At 40.9% G+C, this 14,189-nt stretch overlaps 1 protein-coding gene across 1 annotated transcript in view; it reads right to left on the reverse strand.

Annotated features, from left to right (window-relative positions):
- LOC118432154 (mucin-17-like) overlaps positions 1-14,173 on the reverse strand; it is a 35,626-nt gene extending 21,453 nt beyond the window's left edge. The window contains exons 1-10 of the mRNA XM_035843683.1: positions 11,128-14,173; positions 10,695-10,875; positions 10,024-10,136; positions 9,334-9,526; positions 9,103-9,172; positions 8,332-8,417; positions 7,558-7,950; positions 6,726-6,944; positions 6,210-6,452; positions 5,818-6,030 (exon numbers count right to left, since the gene is read on the reverse strand). Of these exons, the coding sequence (XP_035699576.1) occupies positions 5,818-6,030; positions 6,210-6,452; positions 6,726-6,944; positions 7,558-7,950; positions 8,332-8,417; positions 9,103-9,172; positions 9,334-9,526; positions 10,024-10,136; positions 10,695-10,875; positions 11,128-14,061 (4,645 nt within the window). The 5' untranslated portion in view covers positions 14,062-14,173. The remainder of the gene's footprint in view (positions 1-5,817; positions 6,031-6,209; positions 6,453-6,725; positions 6,945-7,557; positions 7,951-8,331; positions 8,418-9,102; positions 9,173-9,333; positions 9,527-10,023; positions 10,137-10,694; positions 10,876-11,127) is intronic.
- Between the last annotated feature and the right edge of the window lie 16 nt (positions 14,174-14,189).

The raw sequence follows: 14,189 nt of genomic DNA on the forward strand, positions 1-14,189 counted from the left end.
TTTGCTCTAGTGTAGAAGATGCCAGAGAAGAGATCAATGGTGTTGTTGTTGTTATTGTTGATGTTGTCATCGTTGTCGCTGCTGGGATTGTACTGCTTGGTGATGTGATTATGGCCGTTGTCTTACTTTGTGTTGTAGCAGAGGTTGAGGTCATCTGTGTAGAATGGTCTGTAGTTGTTTTCCCCGCTGTTGTCGCTAGAGTACTTTCTGCAGATGTAGTCGGTGATGCTGAGGTTCTGTCCGTCGTTGCTTCGGTCGTCTTTACTGTACTGGGTTGTCTTGTGGTTTCGTCTGTTGTCACCTGAGTAAATTGTTCTTTGGTTGTTTTCTTCGCTGTTGTCGTCGCTATTGTACTTTCTCCAGATGTGGACGGTGATGCTGAGGTTCTGTCCGTGGTTACTTCGGTCGTCTTTACTGTACTGGGATGTCTTGTTGTGGCTGCGTATGTTGTCTTCTCAGTAGAACTGTCTATGGTTGTTTTCTCCACTGTTGTCGCTATTGTACTTTCTGCAGATGTGGTCGGTGTTGTTGTGGTTATCTCTGTAGTTGCTTCTGTAGTCGACACTGTACTTAGTTGTTTTGTTGTAATTGCGGCTGTTGTCCTCTGAGTAGATTGGTCTGTGGTTGTTGTCGTCGCTGTTGTCGCTATTGTACTTTCTGCAGATGTGGTCGATGTTGCTTCAGTGGACGACACTGTACTCGGCTGACTTGTTGTGACTGATGTTGTTTTCACCAGTGTAGATTCGCCTGTACTTGTTTGCTTTACTGTCGTCGACGGAACAGTTGATGTCGCGAATGCAGTGCTTTGGACTGTTGTATATGCTGTTGACGGTGATCTAATGGTAGAGGAGGTACTCGGCAATACCGTTGTGCTTTCCCGTCTTGTGCTAGTCTGTATCGTCGTGGTAACAGGAACTGATGTCTCCTTGAGAGTAGATGTCAGTGTGCTTGGCTCCATCGTTGCCGGCACTGTCCGAAATGTTGTTCTTTGTGTTGTTTTGGGGACTGTTGTTTGGACACTGGTCCGTTCCTCCGACGTGGTAGACGCCATAGAGGAGGCTGATGACGTAGACGTCGGTTCAGCTGTTGTTTCTCCAACAGTTGTGGGTGGTAAGGTTGAAGTCACAGAAGTATGAACCGTTGTAGATAGTGTTGACAGCTCTTCAGTAGTATGGGAAGTACTTGGCAAAACTGTTGACGTAGGAGGCAAAGTAGATGGTTGCCTTGTCGACGATGGCTGTGTCGATGAAGTCGCAAAGGTTGATGTTTCTGTTAAAGAGCACATAGGAATGAAATTTGTGATCATAACTATTTCAATATTTCAATGCAGATATGAAGTAAATATGAATAGTAAGAGATGTGCCCCTGCTCACAGTTTTTGTATCAACAATCCACCTGAAAGTAAAACACAATAAGATATTGCGATCTACTTTTAGTAAACAACACTTGCTATGTAAAAAATTACTGCGTTTTTCTGGTCAAAGAATAAGACTTTCAAGAAAACAATTTTCAAGTTGTAACAAATGTTGCATATGCATCCTGTATAAGGAAAATCATTATTCTAACTCTAACCTTCTGTTGTCGGCTGCATTGTTGAAGGTAGGGATGTTCTTTTGACTGTAGTCGTTAGACTGGTTTGTTTATCGGTTGAAGAAGACGTTGATTCTACGACTGTAGAGGCCCCGATTGTCGTTACTGCACTGGCGTGACTTGTTGTGCCCAATGCTGTTGTTAGCTGTGTCGTTTTGTCTTCTGTTGTATGATGTGTTGTTGAAGCTTCCAACGTTGTGGAGGGTGATGTTGAGGTCCAAACCGTGGATGGCGTCTGAGTTGAAGTTGGGTGGGATGTTGCTTTTGCAGTAGTCAGCGAACTTGATGCTTCACCTGCAATTAATGGATAATTATATGTTGATGGGTACGTTTGTAACTATATTGTGCACTAGTTAAACCACGTTATTGCGCAACATGGAAAACGGATTATAGTTAGCACTACCCATTGACTTACCGTTTCTATATACAATTAAAAGTAACACACAAAAGAATGTAAAATTTTCAACTATTTCAAATGAAATTACACTGTTTTACCTTTCTGCAGTTCGAAGTCGAGAAATAAGACTCAACAAAACTTTTTTCCAACGAGTGACATATATTGCACATACAAACTGTACTGCGAAACCTTACTACTCTGACTCTAACCTTCTGTTGTCGGCTGCATTGTTGAAGGAAGGGATGTTCTTTGGGCTGTTGTCGTTAGACTAGTTTGCTCACTGCTTTTGGAAGACGTTGGTTCTACGACTGTAGAAGCTCCGATGGTCGTTGCTACACTGGTGTAGCTTGTTGTATCCGAGACTGTTGTTAGCTGTGTCCTTTTGTCTTCTGTCGTTTGGATTGTTGTTAAAGCTTCCACCGTAGTGGAGGGTGAGGTTGAAATCCAAACCGTGAATGGCGGCTGTGCTGAAGTTGCGTGTGATGTTGCTTTTGCTGTAGTCATCGCTGTAGATTTATCACCTGTAGTTGATGAATAAGTTGATGCATACGTCTATTTTTATCTAGTGTACAGCCAGTGAACCCCCTCATGGCGTTATACAACAGTTGTGTACTACAAAGTACAACCTGCATATCCGGAAGAATTTATTTGATCCATTTACACTGAAAAAGACACCTACTCTTTTGGAAAAGTGAGTGGTTTGTTTACGTGTTAGAGGTATTAATCAAAATACAAGACCTTCTTCAATGTCCTATCCGAAGGACTTTCATAACCAAACATATGTTATCATTTCCACATTAAGGAAATTCGTGTAAAGTGTCCTCTGCGGAGCAGGGACTCGTGCCAAGGATCTCTAATGTTAAAAACACCTTAACGTTAATCCACACAGCGCCAGTTGTAGCGTAACAGTGATACGTCGGGAAAATGATATGCATTTCGAAAATCAACGACACGCAAGTTCAGAACTTACCTTCTGTTGTAGGTTGCATCGTTGAAGGAGCAGTTGTTATTTCCGATTCAGTGCTTAGTATTGTACTCATCGGTCGTGTAGTTTCAGTTGTTCTTCTGGAAGATGTTGGTGCTGCCGTTGTAGCTCCCTCTATCGTTGTTACCATGTGTGTACTGGATTGTGCCGTTGTAGCTAAGGTTGTGGTTAGATGAGTGGATCTGCCTGACGATGTGTTCTCCACTACCGTAGATTGTTCTGTTGAAGATCCTGAGATGATGGAATAAAACGTTGTGTACTGTTGTTGACTTTCGTCAGTAGGGCGGATAGAAGTATGCATTTCGGTTACGACAGAAGGGTACATAATACGTTAATTTTTATGTTACCTAACGATATTAAAAAGTTAACCTTTGCATTTACTCCAAATTTTCTTTAAGCAATGAATGTATTTAAAGATAAGGCACATACCTCTAAATATTCGACGGCTGACAGTCCATTTTGTTCACGGAGAGTGACCTAGTCTCGATCTAGGTCAGGCTTGCGTAGATCATCTGCCTCCTCCCCGCTTCCTTGCGGAGTAGGGGTAGGTAGGGCTTGGGCAGCTCCCAACCCTACGCAAGCCTGACCTAGTCTCGTGCTCTCTCGCGAGATCAAGACTAGGTCACTTTCCATGAACAAGATGGACTATCAACCGTCGAAAATTTGGAGGTATGTACCTTACCTTTTAATACAGTCATTGATTAAAGAAAATTTGGTGCAACTGTATTCATACGTGACTGATGTACCTCTTCAATGACATTTACATGTAATGAGGGCAACGGTAGCGAAGTTACCCCCACTTCCTTGCACATAGCCATGGTTTTGACGTTGGGGGTAATACATTTTTCTTACGACGTATTCTGTTATGTGAAAAACAATATGTTTAGTAATAACAAGCATTACCTTCTGTTGTTTGCTGTATTGTTGAAGGGGAGGTTGTCATCGCCCGCTCAGTGCTTTTTGGCGTTGTTGGTACTGCTGTTGTTGTTTCTTCGATGGTCATTGTTCTACTTGTTGTTTCCATTGTTGTTTTTAGCTGGGTTGACGTTCCTATGGTTGTTTGGTCCAAATTCGTTGTTGGGATTATTGTTGTAAGTTGCTCAGTAGTAAAAGACGATGATGTTGACATCTGTATGGTTGACTGTGGTTGTGTTGACGATACCGATGTTGAAGTTGTTTGTGCTGTCATTGCTGTAGTTCCATCACCTACAGTTGGTTTAAGTTGAAACAACATATTTCAACATGATCACCGAAATGTTATTCATCGTTCTTTGTTAAGTGAAATACTTACCAAGAAAGCCCAAACAGTGGTGAAATATGACGACCTTTGCAAACCTCACAAAGAACAAGAAGATTCTACAGTGCTATGCACATGCTAGCAAAGTATTGGCTTTATTTTAACACGCTAGATATGCAACAGCATTTACATTTAGCCAGAGTATACTCAGCCACCCATCCAACATTATACATGTTATAACTATGTTATAAATATATATGAATATATACAAATTACATCATTTTTCAGGAAAAACATCAGGTTAAGTTATACATACATTTATCACTTATTTATACTTCAATCTGGTCGAAGAACAGGCTTACTTTTAAAATGAAATCCCATACGTATCTTTTGAATGAATGTAATTCTTTTTTTACCTTCTGTAGTTGGCTGTAATGTTGTATGACCAGTTGTGAGGTCAGATTCCGTGTTTTCTATTGTAGTCATCAGGTGTGTAGTTTTATGGGTTGTAGAGGACGTTGGTGCACTGGTTGTAGCTTCTTCGATGGTTGTCATCGCACTGGATTGGCTAGTAGTTGTCAAGGTTGTAGATTCGTCTGGAGTTGTTTGCTCCAATGTCGTCAATCGCACTGTTAGAGGATGAGAATGTAAATGTGTAAGCTTTTCAAATATAAGTCTATCTATCTATCTATTCAATTGTCTACCTACCTATCTTTATCCACGGGGCTTTGTTCAAGAAAAATGGGAAATGTTTAAGACGTGAAATACTTATATTGACGAGTATCTCCTAGCCTATATACCTTCTGTTGTTGGCAGCATTGTTGTATGACCAGTCGTGATGTCTGATTCTGTGTTTTCTATTGTGCTCATCAGCCGTGTAGTTTTATGGGTTGTAGAGGACATTGGAGCACTGGTTGAAGTTTCTTCGATGGTTGTCATCGCACTGGATTGGCTAGTAGTTGTTAAGGTTGTAGATTCGTCTGGAGTTGTTTGCTCCAATGTCGTCAATCGGACTGTTAGAGGATGAGAAGGTAAATGTGTAAGCTTTTCAAATATAAGTCTATCTATTATCTATCTATTCAATTGTCTATCTACCTACCTATATTTATCCAGGTGGCTTTGTTCAAGAAAAAAAGGAGAAATGTTTAAATTAAGACATGAAATACTTATCATCATCATACTTATATTGACGAGTATCTCCTAGCCTATATACCTTCTGTTGTTGGTAACAATGTTGTATGACCAGTCGTGATGTCTGGTTCTGTGTTTTCTATTGTAGTCATCAGGTGTGTAGTTTTACTGGTTGTAGAGGACAATGGTACTTCGGTCGTAGTTCCTTCGATGGTTGTCATCGCACTGGATTGGCTAGTAGTTGTTAAGGTTGTAGATTCGTCTGGAGTTGTTTGCTCCAATGTCGTCAATCGCACTGTTAGAGGATGAGAAGGTAAATATATATGCTCGCCTTATATAGGTCTATCTATTACTTATTCATTCACTCATTTGTCTACCTGCCTACATATCTTTATCCACGGGGCTTTGTTCAAGAAAAATGGGAAATGTTTAAGACGTGAAATACTTATATTGACGAGTATCTCCTAGCCTATATACCTTCTGTTGTTGGTAGCATTGTTGTATGGCCAGTCGTGATGTCCGGTTCTGTGTTTCCAATTGTAGCAATGTAGTTTGTAGTTTCATGGGTTGTGGAGGACAATGGTGCTTCGGTCGTAGTTCCTTCCATGGTTGTCATTGTACTATACTGGCTTGTGAAGGGCATGGTAGTAGATGCGCTTGGAGTTGTTTGTTCCAATGTCGTCAATCGAGCTGTTAGAATGCACAGAATAAGAATGTAGTTATATGCTCTTCTTATATTATCTATTTATCTATCTAATATCTATCTGTTCATCTGTCTATCTACCTATCTTTATCTGCGGGGATTTATTCAAGAAAAAGAGGGACATATATAATTATGTACTAGACAAGCATCTCCTACATGTATATACCTTCTGTTGTTGGGTGCAATGTTGTATGACCAGTCGTGATGTCCGCTTCTGTGTTTTCTATCGTAGTCATTACGTGTGTAGTTGCAATGGCTTCAGAAGATGACGTTGACGTGTCAATGGTGGATACTGCAAGTGTTGATGACGTTGGTGGTTCCCTTGTTGTTTTCACTGTACTGGATTGACTAGTGGTGGTTTTGGCTGTAGATTCGCCCAGAGTTGTTTGCTCCCATGTCGTCAATCGCACTGTCGGAATGTGCATGTTATAAAGGTGAGTGGATACAATGCTGTCTGTATGGTTTTGAGTTTATATGTGTTGTACGTACATTGACCTCTCTCATCCTATATGTGTGCATCTATATTTTGTTACGTCTACAACAAAGCATGTCTTTCTTTCTCTATTTATCGATCGATCTATACCCATTTCAGTAACTCTATCTTCTTCAACAACTGTCTATCAATCTCTTTTCTATAAGGCTTTTTTTAATACTACAAATTTGTAAAACATCTCCGACATACCTTCTGTTGTTGGCTGCAATGTCGTACGTCCAGTCGTCATCCTTGATTCTGTGTTTTCTATTGTACTCATTAGGCGTGTTGTTTCACCCGTTACATAGGACGACGTTGACGTGTCTACAGTTGAAGATGAAAGCGTTGTAGACGACGTAGCTGACGTTGCTTGAGACGTTGTTTCCATAGTAAGCGCTGTTGTTTCATCGTCTGTAGTCAATGGTTGAGCTGCAGTCAAAAAAATTGTTGTGAATTTTTTAAAAGACGTTTCTAGTACAGTTAACGGCACTGCTGTAACCATTACATTAGTTTGGTCTGTTTCTACTACTTTTGTTCTCTTACCTTTGTAAGCGGTAATTATATGCTGTGTAGCGTCAAAAGTCGTTAAAAGCACTGTACAAGCTGACAAAGTTAACTTTAGCGACGGAAGTTCATATGTCATCTTCTACATGTATTAGCTTCAGAATGAGCAGTACCGATCAAAATTATTTTTAAAAATAGGAGAAAACAAGATTAATTGTAAACAATCAGGTACACTTAAGGTACATGTTTATACCAGTATCCCCCTGACGGTTACGTTTGGTACCGCATTATAAACACCGCATCGGGCAATTTTGAATGAAAGCTAATTCTTAACGCTTGGGACCTCATTGGGGAGCAGCGACACCTATGCTGCAGTGCAATATGAACCAGTAAAAATTGCCAAGAAGATGACAGACGCTCGCTGAATCTTATGTGGAATAAAGCCCTTGGTTTTACACAAACATATTGTTATTCGGATGAAGAGAACGTATATACAAAATCTAAATACGTTTGTCTAATATGTAATTTGAAAGCTTACCTTCCGTTGTTGGCTGCACTGTTGTTTGCCCAGTTGTGATCTTCGATTCTGTACCGAGTATTGTTGTCATTGCCAGTGTGGATTCATCTGTTTGGGAAAACGTCGGTGGTGCTTCAGTCGTAGTTCTTCCGATAGGCGAAGCTGTACTGTATTGAGTTCTCATTATCGACGTAGTTTCTAACTGCGTAGACTCTTCTGCAGTCGTTTGCTTTGCTGTTGTTAATGGTAGAGTTGGTACAGGTGACGTAGAAGTACGCGCTGCCGTGTATGTTGGTGTTGAAGTTTGCCCAGTTGTGTAGGGAGTACTTGCCATGGTCGTAGTTGATTCGATGGTTCTTTGTGTAGTGGGTAGGAGTGTTGCGGCCTCAGTTGATGCTAGTAGTGTGGACCCGTCTGTTGGTTAACGGTTATAAACGTTTAGCATTGAAATACAGCATTGCTAGCCATACGTATATGTTTCTTTTAAGGAGAACGTTTATTCTAGTTTGTTAAATATTCCGTTCCAGTCTCTGGTCAGAATAATGTACAGTCTTTGTGCTTCAAAATAATAACTTTGTGTCGCTTAAATATTTCTGCAGTTTCTGATCGTCCTGTAAAAGCATTATTACTAACTACCTGTAGTGGAAACAAAACCAAAATTGCAAAATAATAAATTGTTGTAAAGAAAAAATGGTTTAAAATGAGTATGGAAACAAACACGTATCCTTGTTTCACAAATCAATTTACTTGGTATGACAATGTGACGAAAATGATAGGGTAAGTTGTAAATCTTACGTTCTGTCGTTGGCTGTATCGTTGAAGCAGTTGTTGTCGCCTCAACAGGTGTCACACATACGTCATCACTGTACGATGATGGACATCTGGAACAATAGGGAGGCGTATTCGTTATAGTGCTTAAAAAACACGTGACATAGGACCAATGATGTGCCCTTGGGAACGGTACACGGATTTCCTCACTTCCCTTAAGTAAAAATCTCATTAAGTACATAGCTCTAGTTAGGATGAAAGACACATCTCTAGAGCGTATCCAACCCTTGCCCTGCTGGCTACTTTTTGCCTATTCAACCTCCCAATGCTGATTGCCTCATCGGATCAGTAAAACTTAACCCATTCTGTGCTGCTGTTGCAGATTTACTCCCCCATTCGATGAGCTTTGCAGTGGTATGCAACTTTTATATGAGAAATGCCCCAAACTCATCACAAAGCAGCTCAGCATGACGAGGGTTAGATATGTCCATCCCATATATAAACGGGCTCAGCAGGACAAGAGTTTAGGAACCCATAACAACACTATGAAAAGAGCGTGAGTTCTTTGTGGATCAAACCTTACAGTGTATGAACGTTGTGTACAGTCCTCAACTTAGAATCAACAAAGTATCATAATGGATGAAATATGACGGTCTTTATACGTTGTTTGTCTTATATTTATTTTCTTGCTGTCAAATGTTTGTCATTTGAAAGGATAAATTTGCCAATTTCCTCTCAAAAACTAAATTATATAAATTTTGTTACAGGATGCCTAGGACACATGCCAAGCATACTCACTCGCAGATTTTGGATGGATCCGTCGCTGTACAATCCACTCCAGTCCAGCAAAAGTCAGAAGAGCAAAGTTCTAGAAACACACAGTTAACGTTAACATACATATATACATTCGACGTCAATCATAGTTAATTTGCAAAAAGAGAACAAGGTGGTAAGAGATATATGTCGAATTCAATAATAAGCAGTTTATTCTTTGACATTCTTTTACAACTATATTCACAGTAAACTGACCGGTAGTGTTGTCGATTTCGATGTCTGTATTGTTGGAGGTAAGAAAGGCCTCCTGTAAGTCATCAGCTGTCAGCCCTGCAGATGGGTCGGTGGTGATGGTCATCTGCACGACGATGCTGCCGCTTGACAAAGACGTGATCACCACGGAGTAGATGCCATCAGCAACGGAACTCGACGAGTAGATGTCTAAAATCTGTAAATTCACAATTCAATGCCCAAGATTAGTACATGTAAAAATGCTTTTATCATTGACCAAACCAAAAGTGCAGTATTTTACGTGCTGTTCTAACAAATCAAGAGTCTGTTGATCTTTTGCTTTAATTCTCTTTAAAAGGAGCGGCCTGAAAGGTAGGCATAAATTTCTTTTCATTACATGAAAATAGAAATTATGGCATTCATTTTTAATTTGCCTTCCAAAAATGGCCAAAATCTCTTGCGAGGGGCTACATAATAATACATCATGATAAGCTCAATTGCAAAACAATGGTACATTTGTTATTTATCTGGAGAATACTCAGTGTGCATAATGCAACTGCTAAACGCCAAGAGTTAACGCTAAGTTCCAAATACAATCAATTTGGGGGTCAAAAAAATATTATCTTAAGAACAAGAACGTTCATTCTGTAGGTGAGGGCTCCTTGAATATACCAATTGATAGGATCTACCCAAAGACAAATGTAAACAACCCACCATTGCAAGCAGGCTATCCTTGGTAGAAGCAAAGTCGTCCGACCTACAGTCAGCCAAAGCAGGTCTGTAGGAAAGGCCCGTAAACCTTGCACTCTGGGAAAAGCCACTGGAACCTGGTTTTTAACAGATGAAATTGTTAGAAGACCAACTAAGAGTAATACAAATCTTGTAGTTTATAATCATTAATGTTCACTTCGAAGTATTACTAACACATATATTTCAGAGTAAGTTGCAAAGAATTTTCAATGAATATTGATGATAGTATGCTACTGACAGCAAACTATTTTGTTAGAAAAACTGGTCACATTGTTGAGAATCAAGAGTAATTCGCGTACAAAGGGGAAGTGGATCTTGATTAAAGACAACTAGAATTTCTAACACAAAAATTAGACTTCCAAATGAAAAAAAAGACGTTTTCTACATCAGAGTTTTACAATCATCCCTCAACAGAGACGGGGGCTACCATAGACTCCTTGCAACTTATTATCCCATTATCACAGAGTCGAAAGAATCAATGGATTGCTTTTTCCGTGACAAAAACTGGAGTTGGATAATCAAAAATTTGCATAAGTCAAATTTTGGTGTTGGAAATTACAGTTCAACTTTAATTCAAAATGACTACTACCTACACAGATGAATTTTCAAGTAAATCGCAAGAAATGTTCACTTACTGAGACGACAAGTCGCTCCGTCTCCAGAGAATCCTGCCTTACATTGACAGGACCCATCGGATAGGACATCTGCATACATGCTGCAGCCTGAATTACATCCCTCAGAAGGAGTCGCCATTATTGTTGTTCCACCTCGGAGTGTCGTTCTGTCCCTTGTAGACGACGTGATACTAGAGGTGGTCTGTTGAGAGGAGACATGGAACAACTTTTAATTATAGATTTTACTTCACTCACCCACTCATTCACTCACTTGATGTCCTATATGTGCTTCAAACTAACTAATGTAGGAAAAGGTTATGAAATTTCTGACATTATGCAATTTCTGTTTGAATCCATATCGGATAATATCGGTATATGAGCACTTGTTTGTCGAGTTATTTTGCATCACACAGTTTCTAAACTTATCAAGGACGCATCACATAACGGCACCTACCCTGACCATTGTGGATTGTGTAGCAGATGGAGTTGTGGGTCCATCAGAAGAAGCAGTAGTGGTTTTCTGTGGAGACGTCGAAAATTCAGGCATACTGGAACTCTGCAGTGAAGGGGTGAAGGTCTGATTAGTGCCCGCAGTTGATACTGCAATTGCTGACGTGTCTGGATGCGTACGAGTTGTTGTTGTTTGCGGTGTTGTTGCTGGTAAGGTTGATGTTTGGAATGTAGAACGAGGTGGTGTGGATGCAGTTATTGTGTGCGTTGTTGTTTGTGCCCAGTCTTGTGATGTCTGGCCTGTACTAAACATTGTCCACATCGAATCCGTTGTTGGCCACTTGGCAGAAGTCAATCGATTCGTCGTTTTTGCACCAGTAGTGTGTTCGTTTGTTGTAGCCATTGTGGACAACCTTGTCAACATAGGTTTGGTTGTTGGTTTCTCCGTGGTGTGTTCGTTTGTTGTAACCTTTGTGGATGACCTTGTCGACATAGGCTTTGTTGTTGGTTTCTCCGTAGAAGTCTGGTAACTTGCCCAATTTTCTTCTGTTGCTTCTTGTACAGTAGTATTTATATTTGTCCCTGTGGGAGATCTTGTTGACATCGGCTGCGTCGTTGACTTCTTGGTAGAAGTCAGGGAAGTTGTTAATTGTTCCGTTGATGCTTCTGGACGAGTGGTATGTGTGTGTGCTGTAGTAATAATGGGGAACTTTGTCGGCACCGGTTCTGTTGTAGGCTCATTTGTAGAGGCTTGGTAGGTTGTCATTTGTTCCGTCGTGGTTTCTGGACGAGTAGTATGGATGTTTGTTGCAGTCTTTGCTGAAAACCTTGTTGACAACGGCTCTGTTGTTGGCTCTTTAGTAGCTGTTTGAAAGGTTGTAGTTTGTCCTGTCGTTGTTGCTAGACTAGATGTATGTATATTCGTTGTAGTATTTCCTAAAAACGTTGTTGAGATCGGCTCCGTTGTAGGCTGGTTGGTAGAGGCCTTTAAAGTTGTAAATTGCTCCGTCGTTCTTTCTGAGACAGCAGTGTGTTCCCTTGTTGTAGAGTCCGTGGACAGCATTGCGGAAACCGACTCTGTTGTTGGTTCCTCTGTAGAGGTCTGGTGGGTTGTAATTAGTTCCGTTGTTGTTTCTGGACTAGTAGTATGTATGTTTGTTGTAGCCTTAGTTGTAAACATTGTGGACACCGGTTCTGTTGTTGGCTCCTCTGTAGAGGATTGGTAAGTCATCATATGTTCCTCCGTTGTCTCTAGGACAGTAGTATCTATGTTTGTTGTAGCCTTTGTTGTAAGTTCTGTGGACACAGATTCCGTTGATGGTGTCTCGGTAGAGGCCTGGAGCGTGGTTAAATGATCCGTGGTTGTTTCTGGACTAGTAGTATGAATGTTTGTTGTAGCCTTTGTTGGAAACATTGTGGACACCGGTTCTGTTGTTTCCGTTGTTTCTAGGACAGTAGTATGTACGTTTGCTGTAGCCTTAGTTGGAAATGTTGTTGACATCAGCTCTGTTGTTGGCTTCTCTGTAGAAGCTTGGTAAGTCGTCAAATGTTCCTCCGTTGTTTCTAGGACAGTGGTATCTATGTTTGTTGTAGCCTTTGCTGTAAATTCTGTGGACACAGATTCCGTTGTTGGTCTCTCAGTAGAGGCCTGGAACGTTGTTAAATGATCCGTGATTGTTTCTGGACTAGTAGTGTGTTTGTCTGTTGCAAGACGTGTTGAAACATTTGTTGATAAAGTTTCCGTTGTTGGCTCCTCTGTAGAGGTCTTGTGAGTTGTCATTTGTTCCATTGTTGTTTCTGGACTAGTAGAATATATGTCTGTCGTAGTCCTTGTTGAAAATCTTGTTGACATCGGCTCCGTGGTTGGTTCCTTGGTAGAGGTTTGGTAAGTCGCCTCCGTTGTTTCTAGGACAGTAGTATCTACGTCTGTTGTAGCCTTTGTTGTAAACTCGATGGACACAGATTCCGTTGATGGCGTCTCGGTAGATGCTTGGAACGTTGTCAAATGATCCGTGCTTGTTTCTGGACTAGTAGTGTGTTTGTCTGTTGCAGAATGTGTTGAAAACTTTGTTGACAAAGTCTCCGTTGTTAGCTCTTCTGTAGAGGTTTGGTAAGTCGTCAAATTTCCCTCCGTTGTTTCTAGGACAGTAGTATCTATGTTTGTTGTAGCCTTTGTTGTAAACTCTGTGGACACAAGTTCCGTTGTTGGCTGCTCAGTAGAGTCATGGTACGTTGTCAAATAAACTGTCGTTGTTTCTGGATTAGTAGTGTGCTCTCTTGTTATAGAGTTTGTTGCAAACTCTGTGAACACAACTTCCGTTGTTGGCTTCTCGGTAGAGGCCTGGTACGTTGTCAAATGATCCGTCTTTGTTTCTGGACTAGAAGTGTGCTTGCTTGTCGGCACAGATTCCGTCGTTGGCTTCTCTGTTGATATCTTATGAGTTGTCTGATGTCCCGTCGTTGTTGCAGGATTTGTTGAAAGGCTTGTCAACATAGGCCCCGTTGTTAGTTTCTCGGTAGACATCTGGTGAGTTCTCAATTGTTCCGTTGTTTCAAATACACTCGTTATAGGAAGTGAAATTTCAAGAAAATCAGTGGTGGGGGCTTTATGGGTTGGACGCCCAGTACTTTGCTCACCATCCGTTGACGACAGTGTTGTTCTGTCTAGGGTAGCCCTTGACGTTGACTCTATTGTTGTTGGATTGGCAGTAACCACATTTGATGTAGCCTTTGTGGCAACCCTAGTAGAGGCAGGTTCCAAGGTTGCTGACGATGTTGTTTCTGGACGAGTACTATGTATGTTTGTTGTAGCCTTTGGTTCTGGCTTCGTTGTTGGCTGCTCGGTAGAGGTATGGTAGGTTGACATTTGTTCCGTCGTTATCTCAGGACTAGACGTATGTATGTTTGTTGTATACTTAGTTGAAACCTTTGTAGACATCGGCTCTGTTGTTGGCTCCTCTGTAGAGGTTTGGTAGTTTGTCAAATGTTCCGTCGTTGTATCTTGGACTGTAGTGTGTATATTTGATGTATATGTTGCTGGAGGCCTTGTCGACAACTGCTGCGTTG

Source organism: Branchiostoma floridae, chromosome 15, assembly GCF_000003815.2.
Source record: "Branchiostoma floridae strain S238N-H82 chromosome 15, Bfl_VNyyK, whole genome shotgun sequence".
Classification (NCBI taxonomy): domain Eukaryota; kingdom Metazoa; phylum Chordata; class Leptocardii; order Amphioxiformes; family Branchiostomatidae; genus Branchiostoma; species Branchiostoma floridae.